Source organism: Mytilus edulis, chromosome 7 (genome assembly GCF_963676685.1).
Source record: "Mytilus edulis chromosome 7, xbMytEdul2.2, whole genome shotgun sequence".
Lineage (NCBI taxonomy): Eukaryota > Metazoa > Mollusca > Bivalvia > Mytilida > Mytilidae > Mytilus > Mytilus edulis.
The window spans coordinates 52,410,581-52,434,725 of record NC_092350.1 but is presented as its reverse complement, the minus strand read 5'-3'; the positions used below and the strand labels follow the sequence as shown (position 1 = coordinate 52,434,725).

General features: G+C 33.8%; 1 protein-coding gene across 3 annotated transcripts; it reads right to left on the bottom strand.

Annotated features, from left to right (window-relative positions):
• Window positions 1-7,595: 7,595 nt before the first annotated feature.
• On the bottom strand, window positions 7,596-20,833 carry LOC139481766 (protein starmaker-like). 3 transcript variants are annotated; one of them, XM_071265260.1, is made up of 6 exons: window positions 20,676-20,833; window positions 15,816-16,105; window positions 12,299-13,811; window positions 9,706-9,996; window positions 9,207-9,339; window positions 7,596-7,978 (listed from the first exon to the last, which is right to left on the bottom strand). In XM_071265260.1, exons 1-6 carry the CDS (start codon window positions 20,752-20,754, stop codon window positions 7,873-7,875), a joined length of 2,412 nt encoding a protein of 803 aa, XP_071121361.1. In that variant the 5' UTR covers window positions 20,755-20,833; the 3' UTR covers window positions 7,596-7,872. The 3 variants fall into 3 exon arrangements, with proteins under 3 accessions (XP_071121361.1, XP_071121362.1, XP_071121363.1); XM_071265261.1 differs by lacking the exon at window positions 9,706-9,996; XM_071265262.1 differs by lacking the exons at window positions 9,207-9,339; window positions 9,706-9,996 and having other exon boundaries at window positions 20,676-20,832.
• Between the last annotated feature and the right edge of the window lie 3,312 nt (window positions 20,834-24,145).

Here is a 24,145-nt window from a genome sequence, read left to right as displayed (position 1 = left end):
TATAAAATATATACGTTTCTCACTGAAGGTATTCAAAGAAGGTATCCAAAGATTTTGCGACGATGCAAATATAAATTAAAACTTTACAATATAAATTAAAACTTTACAATATAAATAAATATCTTTAACCAATGAATTCAAATAGCAAAAGCTATGCAATTAACAAGTATATACTTATTAAGCTTCATGTAAATTATTTAACAATAACATGGCTTTTGCATTAAATATGAAATTTGGAGTTTTACCAAGGGAGCTAATAATTGAATAAAAACACTGTCTGCAACACAGCATTTCGCCGGAGACTCTCCCTCTGGTATCTTTCCTCCCTCTTTTATAGCTGACTATGCGGGGGCTTTTCTAATTATTGGGGGCATTATGATGATGTGTAATTGTTAATATCTGTGTCATTTAGTCTCTTGGCAATCATAATACATATTCTTTTATATTAAGCGATGTCGTTATTACGACATAGCGATGTCGTTATAACGACATAGTGATGTCGTTATTACGACATGATATGTCGAAATTACGACATATCGATGTCGTAATAACGACATATCGATGTCGTAATAACGACATGTTATGTCGAAATTACGACATGCTATGTCGTAATTACGACATAAAATTTTTTTTTGAATGGCCCTTATCGGCTTCCGTAGTTAACGGACAACCTTGCAAGACATTTTCATTAATCCTTATCTTTTGTAGACAACCCCGTAATCTTAATACAATTTGATGTACCAACTTCAACTTTTAAAGTACTTTTTATTGGTATAGAAATCAAAGCCGAAAAAATAATCTCCACGAAATCAAATCTCTGTTTTTTGGCTGTAAAAGTTTTGTGAAGGTGTGAAAGTTTAACTCGGACATTTCCGCAAGACATTACAAACCTATTGTTTTGGATTGAATATGTAGCTCAATGTATTTGTTTATTTGAATTTTTGGAGCTTACACTGAGTACAAAACAATCGTGCTAACAATTTAATAAATTATCTGTCAAAATTTTATTTTTTTAACTGAAATGTTTCAAGTTTCCAAACAAAATTTCCCATGGGACATTTCCGAACATCATATTCATTTCAAAATGTCTATGAATATTTTAAATGAAGATAGCAATGTAAACCAATACTGAAATAGTTCACGTCATAGAACATTCATGCAAAATTTTTAAGAGTTGTGTGAACATTTCGCGAATTTTTCGAGTTTTATGTATCGAGTTTGTTACATGGGACAACTCTAAGTAAACGTTTTTTTCTGATAATCTGTGTCTTCCAAAGCCTATAAATATTATATTTTTATTCTTTCTCTATCTATATGTGAAAATTTAAGAAGCAATCTTTATTTTCATATATAATTTGAAATATTTATTTCAGAATTTCTAAGAAAATTTCCCCATTAAATATTTAATTAGCTCTATTTTTCGTGGTAGTAGCAATATCTAACGTTGCGCCATATGTGTCCGAAATCAGAATGTGAGTTTAATTATTGGCATTAATTAAAACTTTACAATAATTTCTGAAGTTATTATCATGAAAAAATCAACCAAAGAATATATGTAGTTTAGTTGGACTCATTGAATCATGAAGGATGTTATAGTGACAGCAAATTTGTACACCTTATCAGATGCTGAAAATGTTAATTTTACATATTTTATATTATTTGTGCAAATTTGCTTATCAAAACATTAACCACATGCATTGAAGAACATGAATCAAGATATTAGTATTATTTCCTCTTGCTACAAAATTTGAAAACTGGTATTTTCATAAAAAAAAAAATTCAGAAGGAAGCAGATCTTCATTTATATACAGCAATAAAAAATCACTTTTAAATCTAGATTCATACCACACTTGAAGATATTAACACTGCCAAAAGCAACAAGAAATTTGCATATTCTAAGAACAATTAATGTGGTATGACCGTATGACATGTTATATCAAAGGTCATGACTAAAAATACTAGGTTTGTCTGGATGTGGTTTCTTATTTGTTAGTTATTCCACACCCTCTGTTATGAATTCCTTTTAAAAAATGGTCTTATATTGTGAATGGTAAATTTATTATGAATCTTTATTCAATCAATGGATACTCTAAGGGGTCTAGTGGTAGTATGATCCATTTGGGTACAGGACTAAGGGATATTGAAGGTGTAATATCCAGCAAAATATGGTCAAACAAATGCTTAAAACTTAAATGACCATGGCCAAAGAAGATATTTTGTAGGTCAAGGTCACAGGTATGAAAGTGAAACTTTGAATTTAAGACCCCCCCCCCTCTCCTTTCCCCCTTTTTATACAACCGCAAAAAAAAAAAAAAAAAAATTTACAATAAAATTATTGAACATGAAAGAAACTGACTAACTTCTAGACTATCAGACTAAATAAAAGTACATTCTTACAATCTGCAGTAAATCTTACCACAGGGATTGACAGAGTTATTTCCCCTGGTAAGTCTAGCACTAATGTGCAGTGATGTAAGACCAACAGATCCCTCTCATTCCTGTATTGTACAAAGAGTCCATTTTACTGTCTTACTTAGCATTTATAATTTATAATCTATTTTTGTTAAGGCATTTGTAGTTTGTATTAAAAATTATACATATATGAAATGTCAACAATACTTTTGTATTAAAAAAACAAATTCTTGTAATTATATATAGAAAATATTACACAGATATAAATTTAAGAAATGGTGTTTCAAAATGTTGCAGAGGTTACCCCCAAGTAATGGACCAGGTATGATATTATGGAATTTAAAAGCTATTGTTACTGTAAACCAACCATATTATTTTTTGGTAACTTTTCATTATTGTTTTGCATCATCAGGTTATTTCTTGAACTAAGTTGAAATTAAATTGTTGATGAATATGTATGGCTGTTGATTTTTGTAATAAAAAGAAAGCACTTTATTCTTCTTCTTTTTTTTAATAACATAATTAAATATTTATTTCAAATATTGTTTGGATATCCTTGTTACAATATCCTTCAGGAGTCCAAGCTCCTCCTGATGTTTCCTGTTACATTCCACTAATCATTCAATGTAGTAATTAGTTGTAATATTCATATTACATCAAATATAAATTAAATAATATCAATTATAATGACTACTCATATGTTTTCTCATGGTTTCAAAAACATTACTTGCAAAAACATTACTTTTAATTGTCAAACATACTCTTTCTTTTGAACTCATGAAGAGAAATTGAGGAAAAAGAAAGCACTTTATTCTTAGTGTTAGTTGATTGTTGTATCTTTCAGTTATGTTTTGAGATGATTGTCTAATATATGCATCGGGACCCTCTCACTGCAGTTTATATGAGATATGAATCAGGACATTCTCACTTCAGTTTATATAAGATATGAATCGGGACTATTTCAGTGCAGTTTATATGAGATTTGAATCAAGACATTCTCACTGCAGTTTAGTATGAAATTCAAAACAGTGTGGCTGTGGCCATTGATTGACACATTAAATTCATCCATTGACTGGGACAATTTACGTGAACGTTTGTCTGTAACGACCACTGTTCACGACGTACCTACGATAGACATTTAAACTGTGGGGTCACCAAAGGTTTCTTAACGCCTTTAATTATAAAGTAATTCAAAAAAATAATCAGGAATAACCTTTATGTTTTGATTTATATAATTGGTATAAATCAAAACATCGTGTTATTTCTGATTATTTTTTTCGAATTACTTTTGGTGACCCCATAGTTTAAGTGTCTTTAAAAAGTACATAATGATCAGTGGTCGTTACATACAAACGTTCATCTAAATTGTCCCAGTCAATGGATGAATTTAATGTGTCAATCAATGGCCACAGCCACACTGTTTTGAATTTCATTCTATATGAGATATGAATCAGACATTCTCACTACAGTTTATATAAGATATGAATCGGGACATTCTCACTACAGTTTATATGAGATATGAATCAAGATATTATCACTGCAGTTTATATGAGATATAAATCGTGACATTAATCACCATAGCAGTTTAAATGAGATATGCATCGTGAAATTCTTATTGCAGTTTATATGAGATATAAATCGGGACATTAATCACCATAGCAGTTTAAATGAGATATGCATCGTGAAATTCTCACTGCAGTTTATATGAGATATGAATCAGAACATTCTCACTGCAGTTCATACGATATATGAATCGGGACATACTCATTGCTGTTTATATGAGATATGAATCGTGAAATTCTTATTGCAGTTTATATGAGATATAAATCGGGACATTAATCACCATAGCAGTTCATAAGAGATATGAATCAGGACATTCTCACTGCAGTTTATATAAGATATGAATCAGGACATGCTCACTGCTGTTTATACGAGATACGAATCGGGACATTCTCATTGCTGTTTATATGAGATATGAATCGGGACATTATCACTGCAGTTCATACGAGATATGAATCAGGACATTCTCATTGCCGTTTATATGAGATATAAATCGGGACGTTCTCACTGCAGATTATATGAGATATGAATTTCATGAATTATTTTATAGAACCTAAACAAGTATATATACATCTCAGTGGCGGTTCAAAATGTATCCGGGTGCTTGAACCCCCTTTTTAGACGAGCAATGCATTTGAATGGGGACATATGGTTGAACCCCCTTTTTTCCTGGGTTGCTGCGGGATCCGTCACTGAACCTGTTGTAGAATATTTACAAGTTGGACTGTCATTCATGAACAATGCTTAACGCTTTTAATAGTATGGTGTTTTATGCTAAGATATATTGATATATGTAATAGATGTAATATAAATGTATTTTAATCTGTGTTTTTACAGTCTCTCATAACTCTTTTTAGAGTGGCTCTTTTTTATAAATTGTTAATATTATATTGTGTTGTATATCAAATGTTTTAAAGAGGTGAGACTCTAATAAATTATTTGTTTGTTTGTTTTTTTATTTGTTTGTTGGTTTTGCACAACAACAACAACAAAAATCAATTGAGAGGGTAAACCTCATTAATAAAACTAAGTATCACCAGATATAAATTAAGAATGAAGTGAAAAAGAAAAGGGGGTTCCAATTGGCTTATTATTCATCTAACTGACAGAATCGATTTCGTTTTTAATTCACTGCTATCTGGGACGTCACTATCATAATAATCAACTGCTGTACTCCTTTTTTGATATTTTTACCTATTACATAAAATTGAGAATGGAGATGGGGAATGTGTCAAAGAGAACCTGACCAAAAAGCAGACAACAGCCGAAGGCCACCAATGGGTCCATTGCCTGTTTGTTTTGTTCACCCAGTGTGGTCAATATAATGGTATTGTACACCAGTCGTACAAGACGTGCGAGTTTTAGCTATCTATAAAACATGGTTTAATCTACTATTTTATACAAAAGGAAAATGTCCATACCAAGTCAGGAATATGACAGTTGTTATCCATTCGTTTGGTGTGTTTGAGCTTATGATTTTGCCAGTTGATTAGGGACTTTCCGTTCTGAATTTTCCTCGGGGTTCGAAATTTTTATAATTTACTTTCTTCTTGGTGGGTTCGGAGTCCATCCCTTGACTTGTTGAACGAAGACAGTTCTTTACATTTTGTAAGTTCCCTCTTGAAGAATATCTAAAGGTATTTCAAAGTTCCTTCTTGAAGAATACCCAAAACGTATTTCAAAGTTCTCTTTTTCAGAATACCAATTGAAAGTGATATTTGAAAACGTACAAAGTCTTGACTTTCGTGTATATCCTGGCGAAAACATGTTATTGTGATATGAATATGGACCTTGATATTTACTACACAGCTACTTTTGCAAATGTATTTCAGTACTATAATTTCAAATGCCTTATAATGTACCTACATAATCAAGTTTTGAGTTGTTTCTACTTATCTATGACTATAATATTAAACTGGAACAAAATAAATGGTGTACTTAAAAGGTACTACACATGGATGCCTAAGGATTGATAATTGAGTCTCAGATACATGATTATTTTTATTAGTTGCTATTGGCTTTGACCTAGATTTCAGTAACTGCAAGTACTCTCAGGTCTGGACTTATTTGTTATTTGTGTTCATTTGTTGTTGGGATGTGCAAGTACCTGGCTACGTCCACTCAGTGTTTTTGTTAGATGTATTTCTATTTGTATCCATATGATGAGTTAATATAAAAAAAAAAGATGTGGTATTATTGCTAATGAGACTAATCTCCACAGAAACTAACTGCTATAGGTCACTATACAATGAGCAAAGTCAATACCGCATAGTCAGCTATAAAAGGCCCCGAAATCACAAATGTAAAGCAATTCAAACGAGAAAACTAACGGTTCTTAAGCCCTTTTCAGCTGATTTTTTTTTATGGTTGGCTCTTATGTTATACCTAGCTGCTCTGCGATGTACCATCTCAAGACCAATGGTGAGTTTATGATTTGGTATGTGGGTCCCAGGCGCAGCTGCTGTATTCTAGCTTTGGTCTTACAAGTGGTAGATATGTTTTTTAATTAACCATTAAATCTCTGAATAAAGTTCAGCTTTTATGTCAGTTTGTATTGTTTTGCCAAGATATGTGTGGATGTTTCTTTTTGCGCTACATGTTGATGAAGAGTATAGTCAAATTTTAAAAGTTTTTTTTTCTTGATTGTAATCTGAAGGACTGAGCACGTGACTGGATCGAATGACATTAGCCCTATTCCTTCCCATTTTGCTGTTGATGTAAGGTCTTCTTGCAGTTTTTGTGTGTTTTCTTTTGTTTCGTAAATAAATTATACTGCCATCTGCAAATATTCTTAGTGCTGTGTTCGATGTATACATTAAAGTCGTTTATATACACACGGAACAGGATAGGACCCAAAACTATTCCTTGGGGAACACCAGATGTAACGTTTACTTTGTCTGATTAAAAACCATCAATAATGACTTTTAGTATGCAGGATGTGAGGAAATTAAGGTGTTGTTGCTTTCAATGCAATGATATTTCAGTTTTCAGAGTAGTCTTTTGTAGCTTTGCTTATTGTTGAAAGCCGTACGTTGACATATAGTTGCTAATTTCTGTGTCATTTTGGTCTCTTTTGGAGAGTTGTCTTTTTGGCAATAATACCACACCTTCTTTTTTTCATATTTTGTGAAGTATTTTGTCAAATGCTTTGGATTGTTCTCGGACGAATGATAAAAGATCGGTTTCCGATGATCTTGATGCTAGCTATAGAATTCATGTTGAAGGTCATACAAAATTTGGTTATTTTCTATGTGGTCCATCATACTACTCAGTACTGGATACTGTGGATTCATTATTATTCGTTGGATACCAATTTTCAATAAATGTTTTCCATGATTTTACATAGTATGCATGTGTCATTATGAGTGATATGGGTCTGTAATTTATAGCAATGCGTTTGTCCCCCTTTTTAAATACAGTACACACATTTGCATGTTTCCAATCTTGTGGGAATTTGTTTAACAGATGATTTTTGTCTGTTGGGAACTTCGACGGTAGGTTTGATAAGTTTTGCACATTTTGTGGGTTTTTTGTTTGTTTTTGGATTGTTGTCTCATTGGCCTCTACCTTGCAATTCCATGTATTCTGACGTGTATCAGGAATGATTGAAATAAGAAATCGTATCTGTATATATTATTGGATCTCCTTGTCCGACATTTTTTTTATTATACTGTTATAAATATTATTATAATATAAAAAAGCACAATTATATACTGAAAAATAGTCAATTTACTACACTAGTACAAAAATATTTATCTTCTTTCTGAATAATCTTGAAATTACTGCCCGCCGAATTTTTGCAATATATCAAAATTTTGTGTTGAATTTTCTTCGCATAAAACTGCATCAACAAACAGAACAAAATCAGTATAAAGTTTATAAATAAGTAGAAATTATCAGTCAATCGTTCTGAGTGCAAACCAACATAATTCCCGCAATAGAATAATAAAATCGTGTGTCTGGGGTCTGTGCTTGTGATTTTCCGTCTCTGTTTACACACCAACACCTGAAAAATATTAAATCAAGAATTAACAAGGATTAAATTTATCAGTTCCATGTAACTCGCATCTATCAATACCATTTCAACTATAAACAGACGAGCTCTAATAATAAGTTAGACCTGGGTTGTGGGAGATAACTATCTTTAACCAGCCACGGGGAAACAAAATTAAAAATTATGAGTACATAAGATTAAAGAGCTAAAAACATATTTGTAAAAATATTTTCCAAATAAGGCCATAGTTTTTTTATTTTTAGTTTTACGAACCCTCCTACCCTAATTTTTGCCAAATAGGAAAAAAAATAAAATTAAAAATGTTGATTTTTATTTTTTTTTCTCCTCTGACCCAGTGTTTTTCATGCAAAAAAAATAAATTTTAGTTCATAACTGCATGAAAGAATCTAAATTTATGCTCTTGGTGATTTAGTAAGTTGTTGCACATTGATTTTCAATTCAAACCTTGTCAAGAAAAAAAAATAGTTGTTACACTAGTAGAAAATCTCCTGGTGAAATAAAAATTTTTTTTTTTGATATTGACGGTTGGTATTAAAAAAAAAATCAGCAGCAGCAGTTTTTTTTTTTTTTTTTTTTTCGTCCTCCTACCCATTGGTTTTGTCAAAAAATTTCGTAAAACTAAAAATATAATAACTATGGCCTAACGCGTCTGCGATTATTTTTTCTCGTCATCTAAATCTTTCTCCTTTCTTGGACACTTCTATGAATAGTTTTTGTTTTGTTTTAAGGTGCACGGTAAAAATTAGGACAGGCTGAATTTCATGACAAATTTTTCAAAGACATCAAATATATATGTCATGTTTTCACCAAGCCCTAATCCTTTTCATGGTAAACTATATGTTATTGTATAGATAGCACAACGAAGGGAGGTTGATAGAGCAGATTTTTACACCGAGAAAACATTGTCAACAACCGAGGCGACGGTTTTCCAATGATTTCTCGAGGACAATCATTTATTCAAGAATGGTATCAGTACTATCTGACAGAGAAACAATAACGTTGAAGCAGTTTTTTTTATATTCAATTGGAATCCTTGAAATGAGGAACAGTTACAATCAAAAACAACAGTGTTACAAACACTCCAAAACCTTTCAACTGATACAAAACCTGATACAAAACCGTTCAACTGATACAAAACTGTACAACTGCTACACAACCGTTCAACTGATACAGAACCGTACAACTGATACACAATCGTTCAACTCATACAAAACCGTACCTCTCAAGATAGCATTGTTTAGGAGAAAATGAGCCGTCCATATTACAGCTAGGAGAAAAGCCGTATCTACTGGCAAGCATTGTTTGTGCCCAGCAGTTCTTTAACATTTGTGGTTCCTCCCACGGAACATTTGCTACAAAACAGAATGTTACGGATTTTACGCATTAAAACCTTTAATGGATTCCAATAGAGGTTTGAAAAATTAAAAATTATTTCTTCAATTATCTTGCAGTTCGAACTCAAGATTCAGATTATATTTATGCGATTGAAATAACTGAAATTCTTGCAAGTTTTATGATTATTGTTATCTGAGCAATTTTTGAAATCGGTTGCACATGCTTAATTTTTTTAACAAGGAAATAATAAAAAAAAAATGTGAATTATGATTAAAAACTCATAGATAGAACACTTATTTTACTTTTAACGCAAATTCAATCTTTTGAATTTTGAATTTGTTAAGCTTTAAAGTTTAAACCTAACAGTGACTTAGGACAATTACCTTTTGCGTCTTTTGAAAAGTAAGATAAATATTCCTGTTCATACAATTCTTGTAAAGCAATCTGACCAGACGGCTTCCCACCCAGATGTTTGTAATAAACCCCGGGTATCTTCACATCCTTTGCTACTCTAGTGTCTACTTTGTGGGGAGAGGACTCGTCTGAGTTTTCATGAATTTCAAAATTATCGCTATTGTCTGATCGGTAAGTTGACCATTTTTTGTCACTTTTAGCCTTTTCACTTCGTTTTCGTTGATCGGAATACAAATCGTCATCCTCGTCTTGAGTTCGAACTACAAAACAGAAATGAAGATAAATGGTTATGACCTCATGTAACTGAGCATTCATCTTTAACAGTCGTTAAATGCTCGAATCAGCATAACGTCAAAACCAAATTTTCCTTCATTTCTCAGAATTATTTTACGTAATCAAATCTCGTTTGCTATGTTCTTTCAGATTAAATCGTCTGCTGATCGGACATGACTGAAAGATTAGGCCAACTTAACAAAACATGTGTTTCCGCAAACGTGTTAAAACAAATAGCGTAGGTAGGCAGGCAATGTCATTTTACTTTACATAGATTTTGTAGCTGGTTATAAATACATTTACTACCTTACTTCCCTAACTTAGGGAATCAGTCTGACTTTAACAGAGTTGTTCCAAAATGGCATAAAAAGTTTAAGGGTAGGTAGAGTTAGCGGATAAAAACAAGTATTATTTGTTTTGGCCTTACACCAACTATCTTTTCTGTGAAGTATTTTTGTCAGTTTGTATACCTTATTGTATTGTATCATGATCGGACATTTTGTATGGGAGAGGGAGAAACCAAAATCTACGAAATTCTTTGTTAGAATCTTTGGAAGAAAAAAACTCGTAGACAACTTATGCAACCATGACAACAGATAAGTTGAGAAATCACAATACCATGGCATCAACTCTTCCATCATGACACTAACTACCCTTTAAGGTTACTAGTTCAGCATCAATATTTATAATCTTACTATATTGGGAAGTAAAAAAACTACTTCTAAAATATCGAAAGATATAAAATCTACATTGGTTTTAGAACAACACGACGAGACTGAGTTTCACATGTGGAGCAGGATCTACTAACCCTTCCAGAATACATTAGATCACTTCCGGTTTCTGGTATACGTGTTGCTCAGTATTTAGATGGTAACATTGTGTTTTGTACATATACATTTGTTAGACTTTTGGTGTTGTTTTTTTATTTTTTTTTAGCTAGTTGTCAATGTATTATCGACTTATTAATGAGTATAAATATCCCGTTGATATCTTCTGGCTCTCCTTTACAATACCTAAAATTGTATATAAGAAAGCAATCAAAATACAGGAACGATTAGATTAACGAACTCAACGATTCACTGATTACTAGTAGTCTGTGTTGCTCACATTATAAGGAGCCTGCATTGCTCACCAGTTATCATATAAATTATAAAATAACTGTGAAGGTACCTGCGCACTGTAAAAATGAATGTCCCTTCTTACTTGGGTTATTTCTTTTTCTTTTATGGCATGTCTAAATTATTTCTGCATCAATAGCAGCGTATCCCAAACTTTGTCTGACCGACAAAATGTCAGACAAAAAGTCATTCGGTCAGACAGAAATTTTCAGGTTTTTTTAGTTGAAAATATAGACGAAAAGTTTCTTTTTCGGTCAGACAACTTTTTAAACAGTTTTGCACATACTGCAATAGGATTTGAAAATGGGGTCTTATTGCATTTTTAGCAGTTATGATATAGTGTCATCATTTAAAAAAAACTTGTTTATTTAAATATAAAATGAGAAAAAGTCTTTATGATAGATTGAAAAGGCTCGGTCGTTCCGGACCGTATATAAAGTAATTGTATAATTGTTCGTACACCAAAATAACATCGCCCCCCCCAAAAAAAACCTCACTAACACCAAAAACAGATAACAGAAAATAGCCCTGTCCCACTATACAAGGACTATCCTCCCTCCAAACCCAACCCAAACAAACAAACGAGCAAACAAAAACGAAACTAAACGAAAAGAGCAAAAAGCAATAGACTTTATCCTTTTTGAAAATCTGAATAAATTGACCCGAGAATTTGCGAGACACTTAAACTACTGTGGATTCCTTTAATTTCTTGGATACCAATTTTCGTGGATTGAGGGAAACTTGTATTTTGTGTGGATACTATTTTTTTTGTGGATATTAAATTTCGTGGTTTAAGCAAAGTCTGCAGTGCATATCCAGTCCTTTTGAAAATTTGTAATTCGTTGAATATTTAAAATCGTGGTTCCCCTGTTTCCATGAAATACACGAAAATTTGTATCCACAGTATGTCGACAATACAATGTCATACAACTATCTCTTTTACTTTGAGGCATTAATATAAATGTTCTCCAGTGACGTAAAAAACTATTGGAAGTTCTGTGATGTGAAGCAAAGACAAACAAAAAGAGGTAACGTGTAATAAAAAAGAGCGTAAAAAAACAACCCAAAAAAACTTCAAACACAAATAGAAAAACCAAACTAAACAGGCATGCAAATATAAATTGTATCCCTATGAAAACTAAACAGTTGTCAAAAGGCAGAATAAACTTACTTCTTTGGTCATTTATATCCCTTTTTTCTCTAGATTCCTCCTCCTCGTTTTGCATCTCCCTTTTCTGTTGTTCCATATGAGCCATTAAGTCATCTTCGGCATTACTTAGATCACGTGTTGATTCTTCATTTTCATCACTTGTGTCTCGTATTGACTCAGAATGATCATAACTATTACTAACGTCACCTGTTGGAAAATGACTATTACTATCTCCTTCGTGGCTAACATCCATTGCTGGATTATTTTCAGAATGGCTCATATCATTTGCTGGATTATTATCATGAGGGCTAATGTCACGTTTATCGTCATCATCCTCATCATCATAATCGTCGCTGTTTCGTTTTAATTTATCTTCATCATCATCATCGTCGATATCTCGTTCTGATTTATCGTCATCATCATCAGCTTCACGTTTGTCATCGTCATCATCATCATCATCATCATCATCGTCATCATCAGCATCACGTTTGTCATCATCATCATCATCATCATCGTCATCATCAGCATCACGTTTAAACTCAACATCATCATTGTCGAAAGCTTCACGTTTGTCGTCATCATCGTCATCATCATCATCATCATTACGTTTAAATTCAACATCATCATTGTCGAAAGCTTCACGTTTGTCGTCATCATCGTCGTCATCATCATCATCATCGTCATCATCATCATCATCATCATTACGTTTAAATTCAACATCCTCAGCGTCTCGTTCACTAATTTCCTCGTTGTCCATAGCATCACGTTTAGCATCGGCTTCTTTTCTAATTAATGAATCCAAAACAGAGCGTTCAGCTTTGTCGTCCTCCTCACCTTCATTTTCGTTGGCAGTGACATCACCATCACGTCTTACTCGTTCGTCATCATCATCATCGTCGTCATGATCTCTTCTTTCGCGTTTATCATCGTCATCGTCATCATCATCATCGTCATCATCGTCTCTCTTTACACGTTTATCATCATCATCGTCATCGTCGTCATCATCATCATCATTTCTCCTTTCGCGCATATCATCATCATCATCGTCGTCGTCGTCATCATCATCATCATCATTTCTCCTTTCGCGCATATCATCATCGTCGTCGTCATCATCATCATCATTTCTCCTTTCGCGCATATCATCATCATCATCGTCGTCATCGTCATCGTCATCATTTCTCTTTTCGCGCATGTCATCATCATCTTCATCATCATCATCGTCGTCTTCATCATCATCATCATTTCTCCTTTCACGCATATCATCCTCATCGTCGTCGTCATCATCATCATCATCATTTCTCCTTTCGCGCATATCATCATCATCATCGTCGTCATCATCATCATGATGATTTCTCCTCTCGCGCATATCATCATCATCGTCGTCGTCATCTATATCTCTTTGTGCCCGTTCGTCTTCATCATCATCGTCTGAACTTCGTTCGCTCATATCTCCATTTTCTGCGGCCACTTCACCAGATCGTTTGGCTACATCCTCTTCCGCAACATCCTCTCTTTTAGCTTCTTCATAACTATCCTGTCATAAAATAAAAAGAATAACGGTGCATATCAATAATATTTATGACTTATGGCAATCCATCAGTATTATCCAGGACCGAGTCAAAAGAAGACTTGATTTCGAACAAACTTTTGTTTAAATCAGATCTCTATCAGTAGAAAGGCAAGTTTAAATACACAGTGTTCAATTTTGTTTATGAATGTTCGCTAAACTTGTTTTCGACTTTTTGTCAGATATTCGGAATCCTCTAGTTTTAGTCATGTAGGTCCATTACAAAAAGTGCCCTCTAACCCCTACTTTTTATTTAACAATTTTATTGCATACAGTTTGGAAAATCCTGGACAATTTTTAAAGTGTTTGAAAGGAATAAAAGAAGCACGTGACTAAGTGACACTTAGACAAGAATACTACCACTCACGCTAAATTGCTTTTTCAAAAGTTGAAAAGGGGCATAACTCTCTAGAATGGTTAGTGACTCACTGCCCAAATTCAAACTATGTCTGATGATTTTGGTTCTTATCGTTGTGTTCAGAGTTTCATAATATTAGGATGAGGAAAACTTGTTAGCGGAATGAAAATGGGACGGACGGACGGTCAAGGGTAACACTTAGTGATACCGTTGCGTACGGCTGGAGCATTTAAAGGTGTTCCCCAAAATTGCATTAACTTTAAAATTTTAGAATTAGATTTCGATTGGGTTGAATTTTAATGAGATCAACATAATACATGTTTATAACACGAATAACAAGAATGTGTCAATAGTACACAGATGCCTAAATCGCACAATCATTTTCTGTGTTCAGTGGACCTTGAAATAGGGGGGTCAGAACTCTAATTTGGCATTAAAATGAGAAAGTTTATATCATAAGGAACATGTATACTAAGTTTCAAGTTGATTGGACTTCAACTTCTTCAAAAACTATCTCGACGAAAAACTTTAACCTGAAGCGGGACAGACGAACAAACGAACGAACAGACGAACGGACGCACAGACCAGAAAACATAATGCCTATAAATGAAGCAAAGAAATTAAAAATCATTATAAGATGTGGTAAGATTGCCAATGAGACGACTCGCCCCAAGACTGCAAGAATCCAAAGGACGAGGATTTAAACAAGAGTATGACACAATGGGCACCGTACGCCCACGTTAACTGATTTCAATAATGAACAAAATCAATATCGTACTGTAAGCTTTGTAAATGGCCACGCCCGGATGACAAAATGATTAAAACTTCAAAATAGATTATCATAGGTCTGATTTATTTTTTAAACAGTAAAACGATAGATAGCAACCAAAGACAAACTTCAAATCGTGACAGGTTCCTAGCAATTGTTTGACAATTTACATATGACAACATGCTCAGGCAAGCTGTATGTGCCAATGTTTATTATATAGCCATTTGCTCCACATGAAATTTTCCTTATAATTATATAAGCAATCAAGCTCGGCCATCTCCGGGCAGTCCCGAAAAAATAAATATATAAATCATATCCAATGGTTGGCCCGGAAACATCAAAGATTCAAACATTCCTACAACACTACAGCTGTTACCATCCGACCAATGTCCTTCTTCAATTGGTCAAAAACCAATTAGAAAACTTGATTTTTTCAAATGCTTATTAATTAAAGTATAGATCCCATATAAATCATGCCATTTCATTCACTCAGCGACAACTATTACATACTTATTTCAGAGCGTAATGCTTCAGGCCTCACGGTCCTAAAACTTTCGAGCATGATTTTTGTACTCAGACTCGAAAATCAACCAATCAAATTGCTGGATTTCATGTTTTGAGCATGATTTTTGTGTTCCGAGCACTGAGTAAAGTGTTATGCCTTCAAGGCCAGGACTCGGATACTCATTGACAAACCTTATCAGGATCTTATAAATAGATTTAAAAAATGACCGTTTGACATTTAATTCTAATTTGTGACCCCAATCAGACAGTTCCTTTATTTTGTTTTGCACGCACTGGCAATACTACTATTAGTATGCATAAAAAACATCTAAAGACTTACTTCAGCTTCACGTCTCTCTTCCTCATTTGAAAAATCTTCAGCCTCACGTCTCTCTTCATCATTTGATGAATCATCGGCTGCCCGTCTCTCTTCGTCAACTGCCAAATCTTCAGCTGCCCGCCTTTCTTCGTCATTAGATAAATCTTCAATCGACCGTCTCTCTTCATCATCCTCGGATGAATCAACGTTCATTTTCTTTCTAAATAATTCAACTTCATCTTCGACATCTCGCTTTACAATATGACTTAGAGTGTCTTGTGCTACATTGCTATTTGCTTGGACACTTATATCTGTAATTGAAAAGCAGTTAATTTGAAAGATATGTACGCGAAATTGATAAATATTAGCATTGGCAATTTCAGTGGTCGAAAAACATAATCATTTAAAAAATTTCTAAAGTATCCTGGGTAATATTTTCAATACCGTACACTAAACCGTTGTTTGGTACCAACCAGGGTTGCGTTAAATGTCGTAGCAGCTAGTATAGCCGCCCGCTTTATCCTAGAGCAGATATGCTGAACGATGGCTACTTAGCTAAACTATCCAAGTGATGTCATTAATAATAACCTACTAGTATTCAATGCCATTTGGATTCTCTAGATAGCACGAAATTTTATTAAATAAATGCTATCTCGATCTATTTAGTATTTATAGAATCTGATGGCATATCATCTGGTATACTGATCCGAAACAGCGGAACAATCCGAAACATATGTCCCAGATAATTTTAACTACACTAGATACTTGAGTCCGTTTAAAAAAAAACAGTAACTTTAAAACTTGGTCTTGTGTTTCTAACTTTTAATAAACTCTAACAAATATTACGCTCAGTGTAAAATATCGACAAATATAATGCCTACTCATGTAAAAATGAGCATATATAGAGCTCAGCATGACATGATGGTATAATTCTTAAATTAAAACCCAAACCGACAGATACTAAGATCATTAAAGATTCTATTGGCCTGGAGATATGATTTTCACAGGCGCATATTTTCGGTTGTAGGCAAAATTTTAGAAAATTCTGCGACATAGCGCATTTACTGTTCCTTTATCTAAAGATAGGGATTTGAGTTGACAAAAATTTATAGAAGACAATAATGTTTCCTCCAACTCCAAGACCTCCCCCCTCCCCTAGCTGCGGAACCGAATGTTGTTTTTGGATTATTTAGCTCTAATGTCCCCAGTCTTCACGCTTAAACACAAGTCCTACCCACTGGCTTGTTAAATTTTTTTCGGGCTTGTAAATTTCTTCACTACAAGCCAACAGAGTCCAACTTTTAAAAATTTAGAAAAAAATTAGCTTCTGACTTGTGGACTTCAAAATTTATTTGGCCTGTTTAACTTTTTCTCGATTCGAGAGCTACTGATTAGTCTTCTGTAGACGAAACGCGCGCGTGGCGCAAATACAAAATTTCAATCCTTGTATCGATGATGATTTTAATATACAAAAAGAATATGTGGTATGATTGCCAAAAGAGACTACTCTTCACAAGAGACCAAAATGACACTGAAATTAACAACTATAGGTCACCGTAGTCGTACGGCCTTCAACAATGAGCAAAGCCAATACCGCATATAGTAAGCTATAAAAGGCCCCGAAATGACAATGTAACAGTTAAACAATTCAAACGAAAAAAAATAACGGCCTATAAATCAAAGTACATAAAAAGAACGAAAAACTAAAGTGTAACACATAAACAAACGACGACCATTGAATGCAAACTCCTGAATTGGGACAGGCACATACGTACAGAATGTGGGGCGAGTTTATTATCAAATAGACCTACACCAATCCGTTATTGTAATTATTCTAATCTCTCGATTTGTCTCATTAATCATAATGTACTTTTTTTTAAAGTGTAACACGACGGGTGTTACTTGTGTAGCAGGAGCTGCTGTCAGATCCTTTCAAAGTACTTTATACAAATAAGAAGATATAATATGGTATGATGGACGAGTTTTCAATATTTACTTTATGAATAACCTGTCCTTATACACCTTATCGCTATTTGTCCGCCTTTACTGGATATCGCACAGGTTCCCGTAAAATTTTGACGTCATAAAACAAAATATCTGACGCCACAATGGAAAAGTGATTGTTGTATGCGTCAAAAGTTCAAGCGGCCGGGTCAGCCGGGATTAGCGATAAGGTGTATTGACCTGGGGCATACACCTTATCGGTTTTTTTTTTAGAAATCTGCCCTGCTTGACCAGAGAATCTGTCCCGCTTGAACTTTTTACATCATATAACAATCACTTTTTTCATTGTGGCGTCAAAATTATACGGGAACTTTTGTGTCAGATGTCAAGTCATTGAATGGTGGAAAAATAGCGATAAAGTATTTTCGGGGGAAAACGCGTCGTAGGACATTAGAATTGTCTCTATTTCAATATTTAGCAATCTGCAACATTTGAACTATTGACGTCATACAAAAATCGCTTTTCCTTATTGGCGTGAGACATTTAGGCGTTAAATTTTGTAGAGAATCTTTGTGATGTCAAGCATTCTTTACTCTTAGCCTCAAGTCCTAAGTATGGCATTGGCTTGTTGTGTAAAATTCTTTGCTACAAGGCAACAGAATCCAACTATAATTTTCAAAAAAGTTGAGCTTCTAACTTAACTTTTGCCAGTTTTGGACTCAAAAGTTGAAAGTGAAGGCTGTCCAGCAAACAAATATCGATAAGGTGTTTCAGTATCAGTCAGTGATATTGTTCGCTTTTTTCAAAACGACCTCTACCCTTTTTTATACACCTTATCGCTATTTCCGCTTGACCCGAGAATCTGTTCCGCTTGAACTATTGGCGTCATACAACAATCACTTTTCCATTGTGGCGTCAGATATTTTGAATTATGACGTCAAAATTTTACGGGAACCTGTGTGATGTCCAGTAATGGCGGACAAATAGCGATAAGGTGTATTGGGAAAATATGCATCATTTTCATCAAATTGGGAAATTTAAAATAAACCATGAATTTGACTGAAACTTCAATTTACAGACCCATTTTCAAGAGTCAAACTCTGCTTTAAAATAAGACCACATTTTGTCAGTGATGATACATAAATAGACCCTCAAATGTGCACATATAGTCATTTTAGGCACGAGTATTATTTCAGTTTGTATTCATGCACACTTACTACTGACATGACTGAGACTGCACTGTTTGGGAAAAAAGTTGTCTTTTTGGGAATAATTTTAAGCCATTTTTTTTTAAGTTGTCCAAACGATGTGTGTGGAAATGCAATGTCGTCTCTTCGCTTCTGGTTGTTCCAAATATTGAAATAATTACCACAACAAACTGACTGACAGTGATATTGTTTGCCTTAAATTAGTGGAGAAAAAAGGCTTTTTCCCCTGGAGAAAAAAAATCCCAATAAGGAAACATGTTTTTGTTTAACTCAAAGACAAAGATTAGAGTGTTATTCTTTCTTTTTTATTCCCTTTTTTTACGTACCACCTTTCAAATACATTATTTTATATATCGATTATTTACAATACAACCCCCACTCTCAGAGTTAACATCAGTCTTGACGCTTAAACCTCGGACTGTCCATGTTATAATTTAAGCTTCTCCTCAGTGCTGTATCTTTTTCAAATGAGAGAGTAAAGAGACTAAAGATCAAACATGGCTATATGTTTCATCATTCAATGGGTCCAAAATGTAACGGTCATTATGACATGACGTCATCGTTGGACATCTACGACGTCTGTGACAGATGTCGAACTGTCGTATTTTCTGGTACACGAAATGCAACCTTGAAAAACAACTGACAACAAGAGGGTTAAACCACAAGTCGTACGGCATTGGCTTGAATGGAAAGTTGCATTTTTAGCGGACCAATGAGTATACACCTTATCGCTATTTGTCCGCCATTACTGGATATCACAAAGGTTCCCGTAAGATTTTGACGTCATAAAACAAAATATCTGACGCCACAATGGAAAAGTGATTGTTGTATGCGTCAAAAGTTCAAGCGGCCGGTGACCCGGTCGATAAGGCTAATAGCGATAAGGTGTATTTGTCACTTGAATACTTCCATTTCTTAACATAGTCGTTTTGTAATCATAGAAATTTTAATAACTTATTTTTATTTAAATCATTTGTTGAATGAGACAGAACTATTTTGTTTTTGTTTATTGATTATACATATTATTTGGGCACAACAATTAATTCTGTTTCGAAAAAACAAAAATACAAAACTGCAGAGACAACAAAGACATGAAAAAAATTAATTAAAAAACACAGAAACTAAGGAACCAACATTGCAACAATTAAATTCAAGGAGTGTAGAGGGGGTAACTGTATGCTTTTGTCCAAGTCTTAAAATTTAATACTATAAGATAAGATATGTGGAAAATCTGTCGTCTATCTGTCGTCTGCTTGACCACCATATCTTATTTTATTTTCCAAATATATACATGAATGCATTGAATGACATAATCATATACAAATAACTTTGATACAGTATAAGTAGTTTTTGTTAAAATAATACAGTTCTCGTTGAATATAGTCTTCAATCAACCCAAAACCGAAATTGTTTTTGATTTTTTTACATCTTAATAACTGTTTCAAATGATATGCAACGGGCAGAAAATACGATTCTGCAGCTGCTGCCCATCTTTTTTAGCAATGGGTCACCCTTTATATTTTTCGTTTAATTCTCGGTCTTGCCTTTTTATTTCAAATACACTTTGTACCCGTCCCCGCTAAAATCCATTTAAAAACATGAGAACTCGTAATCAAAGAGTTATTCGAGAAATTTCCAGAAAGATCGTTTAGTTTTGTTGTAGCAATGCCAATATATTTAGACTTCGGTATCTTTCATTTGAACAATAATCCTATATAAATCAACCTACCATGCTTCTCACTGTCCGTGAATGGTGCACAATTAATACCAAAGCTTGCAATACAAACTAAAAGAAGAAACAGGGTCATGTTTACTGGTCTTCCGCAATGGCGTATAAACGTTTGAATGATGACGTCACAAGTGCAAAGACGTAACGAATTGAACAACGTCATTCGGGAGATTGTGTCATGTATTTTGCCACCTTAATTTAAAATTTGTGTTTTGTTCTCTTAAGGTTAAGCTGAAACGCATTTTTATACCCAATCAATAAAGATTTCATTTTTAAACATACCTTAAAAAAAAAATCATAAAAATTTTGTCTTGTGAAAGAAAATAGAATAAACGATAAATGGCGCAATATCGCGGTGTAAGGTGAGGAAGGGATCCAAATATGGCGTACAATGGGAGGCAACTCTCATTGTACATAATTGATAACACCTTGTAAGAATTGCTTCCCTTTGATACTTCATCCGGGTTTATATTACCATGTGGTTTTAAGCAACATATCTGTGCTTGAAATGTATGCGATTTACATAGCAATTCAATTCTGGACATCAAGTATCTCAAATAAACGGGTACAGCTGTTTTGTGACAATCAATTATGTGTTGAAATTTTAAATAGGGGAACAGGACGTGATCAGGAAATGTTGAATTTGGCACGTCAATATGGTACTTGTGTGCGTCAAGTAATGTTCAACTGCGTGTGAGTTATATAGCATCTGTTGAAAATAGGTTATCGGATTTGCTATCCCGTTGGAATCTTTCGGAGAAGAACAGATCACAGTTTTTTATCGAATCTAAACTTTACAATTCAGATTTTATTGAGAAAGAAGTGTTTGGTCATATGTTTAATGATATTATAAACATTTAGGTTTTCATACATGATACATTGACATTTTTTTGCGCATATTTAGTGTCAGATAAGACTAACTTTGATAATTAATATGACATTGTTGTTTATCTAATTACTGTTGTTTATGACTTCCAGGTCTTAAGTCCAGAAGAGCAGTTTTGCAGAAAGAGGTCAAGCTTGCTAAGGGTGCAGCCTTTCGGCCTGGTACTTATTCAAATTTGAAGAGTCAACTCAATGCATACCATATTTTTTGTGTTTATTATAAATTTCGACCATTTCCTTGTATTAAGGATATATTGTGTGCTTATGCATGTTTTCTATCCAAGAGTTTAAGCAGTTTTTCATCTGTTAAGAATTATATTTCTGGCATTAAGACCTGGAGTCAACTTTTTGGTTTACTGTGGAACCTTTTTTATCTACAGAATTCAAATTGACTTTAAGAGGATTGAGTCATAAGAATCAGCATGTGGCTGTGTCAAAATTACCATTGTTACCTACACATTTAATTGATATTGTTAGGTTGTTGAATATTTATGATTATTTAGATGCTTGTTTATGGTGTTTTCTAACGTTTGCTTTTTTTGGTATGCTTAGGGCGTCAAACCTGGTCAGCAGAAGCTCTACATCTTTTAATTCCCGTGAACAATTGATCAGAGATAATGTTGTTGTTAGTGAAAAGGGTATCCTCCTTTTATTGAAATGGTCAAAGACTAGACAAAATCATGATTACACCCATCAGGTTTCTTTGTGTTGCTCAGTTGAGCCATCAATATGTCCTGCTCGAGCTTATAAGCATCTTCTGTCTTTAATACCTGGTGATAAGAATGCTCCCGTTTTTGCTTTACCTGTTCATGGTAAATTATTGCCTTTATCTAGATCCGTTTTGTTGAACCGTTTTAGAGAGTTAATTGTTCTTGTTGGTTTAGACCCTTCAGTTTATTCTTTTCATTCGCTGAGACACGGAGGGGCTACATTAGCCACCAAGGCTGGCATTCCTGAGATTTTATTGAAAGATCTTGAAACATCACGGAGACTGGAGATCTGATTGTTTTCAGACTTACATTAAACAAGCTAGTGTTGATATGTATCGGGTTACGTCAGCTATGAATTATTTGATTGGTAGTTAGTGTTAGGGTATTTTCGCCGGTGTATTTTTATATTCTTGATTTGATGTTGTTGTTGGTTTGTTTTTTTTTTGTTTTTTTTTATGTATATATTATTAACCCCTGTGTTTGGCGACTTCGTTTTGGGTTCAGGTGCTTCATATTCACATTTTGTTCATTGCAGCTTATTGATACCATGCTTGGTATAACTATATATGCATTACTATAATAAAGCACCTTTCGCCAAACACTATTAGTTGTCAATTGCGTACAATGGGAGGCAACTCTCATTGTACATAATTGATAACACCTTGTAAGAATTGCTTCCCTTTGATACTTCATCCGGGTTTATATTACCATGTGGTTTTAAGCAAAGAGCATGTTCCAGGCCACTTTTATTATGTAATTGATATAAAATATTTTTTTTTTTCTTTTTCTTTTTATTGTTAATTTTTTCTAATTACTTTTATTATTACCCACATTGGGGTTCAAGTGCTTCATATTCACATTTTGTTCATTGTAGCTTATTGATACCATGCTTGGTATAACTATATATGCATTACTATAATAAAGCACCTTTCGCCAAACACTATTAGTTGTCAATTAAGGTAACTCCCAGCCACACGTCTGTCATTAAATTAACGTGTATGTTGAGGACCCACCCCCAACCCCACTTATGAGCAATACTTACTAAGAAGTTTACTGTCACTGTATGGAAAAATTAAATAACATAAAGTTCAATATAAAATTTAAATTTACACCAAAATATAAGTCTTTATTGATTTCTTCCTATATACAGTAGGCCTAAATACTGTTTTATGTCGTAATCATTTTACTTGATTTGAAAATTTTCTTTAATCTAATTTTAGTTCCGGTCTTTACGCCCAATTCTAGGACATTCAGTTAGAAAAATTGGAATTCTTTATTTCGCATTTATTTAGTGGACAAACTGTCTCATTAGATTTTTGCCAAAAAATAGATAGATAAGAATTTAAAAACTAGATAAATGAATGATTAGTCTTTTCATTTTTTGTTTTCTGTGATGCTTGGATTTTCAGGAGGCAATGATGTGATTTTTTTGTATCAGTGAATCTCGCTATAAGCTCAAAGACTAATAAATAAGACTTATAATCTAAATTCAATGGATTGATTTGGGTACATGTACAGGTCTTCCTTGGGTTTCTCCTGTTCGATAGTAAAAACCTTGCAAAATGTGTAAATTCGTTTCAATGTCCGGTCGGAATGTTGACGCTAAATCCGACGCTTCTAGTGTTAGGTGTGAGTTGCAATCTATATATATCTTTCCTCTATGCACGTTAAAGAAACCTTGTAACACCTCTCTAAATATGTGGCATACCAAAGAGGGGCCTGATGGGTTATTTTCATTCTTCGTGATCGTCGCATATTCGCTATCGTGATCCGTTTTTCTACAGAATTTTTTTCTTTATCTTTTCGTGATCCGTGATCATGGAAATTTGTTTTCTGTGAATCGTGATTGACAAAAATTTCAACTCGTGAATCGTG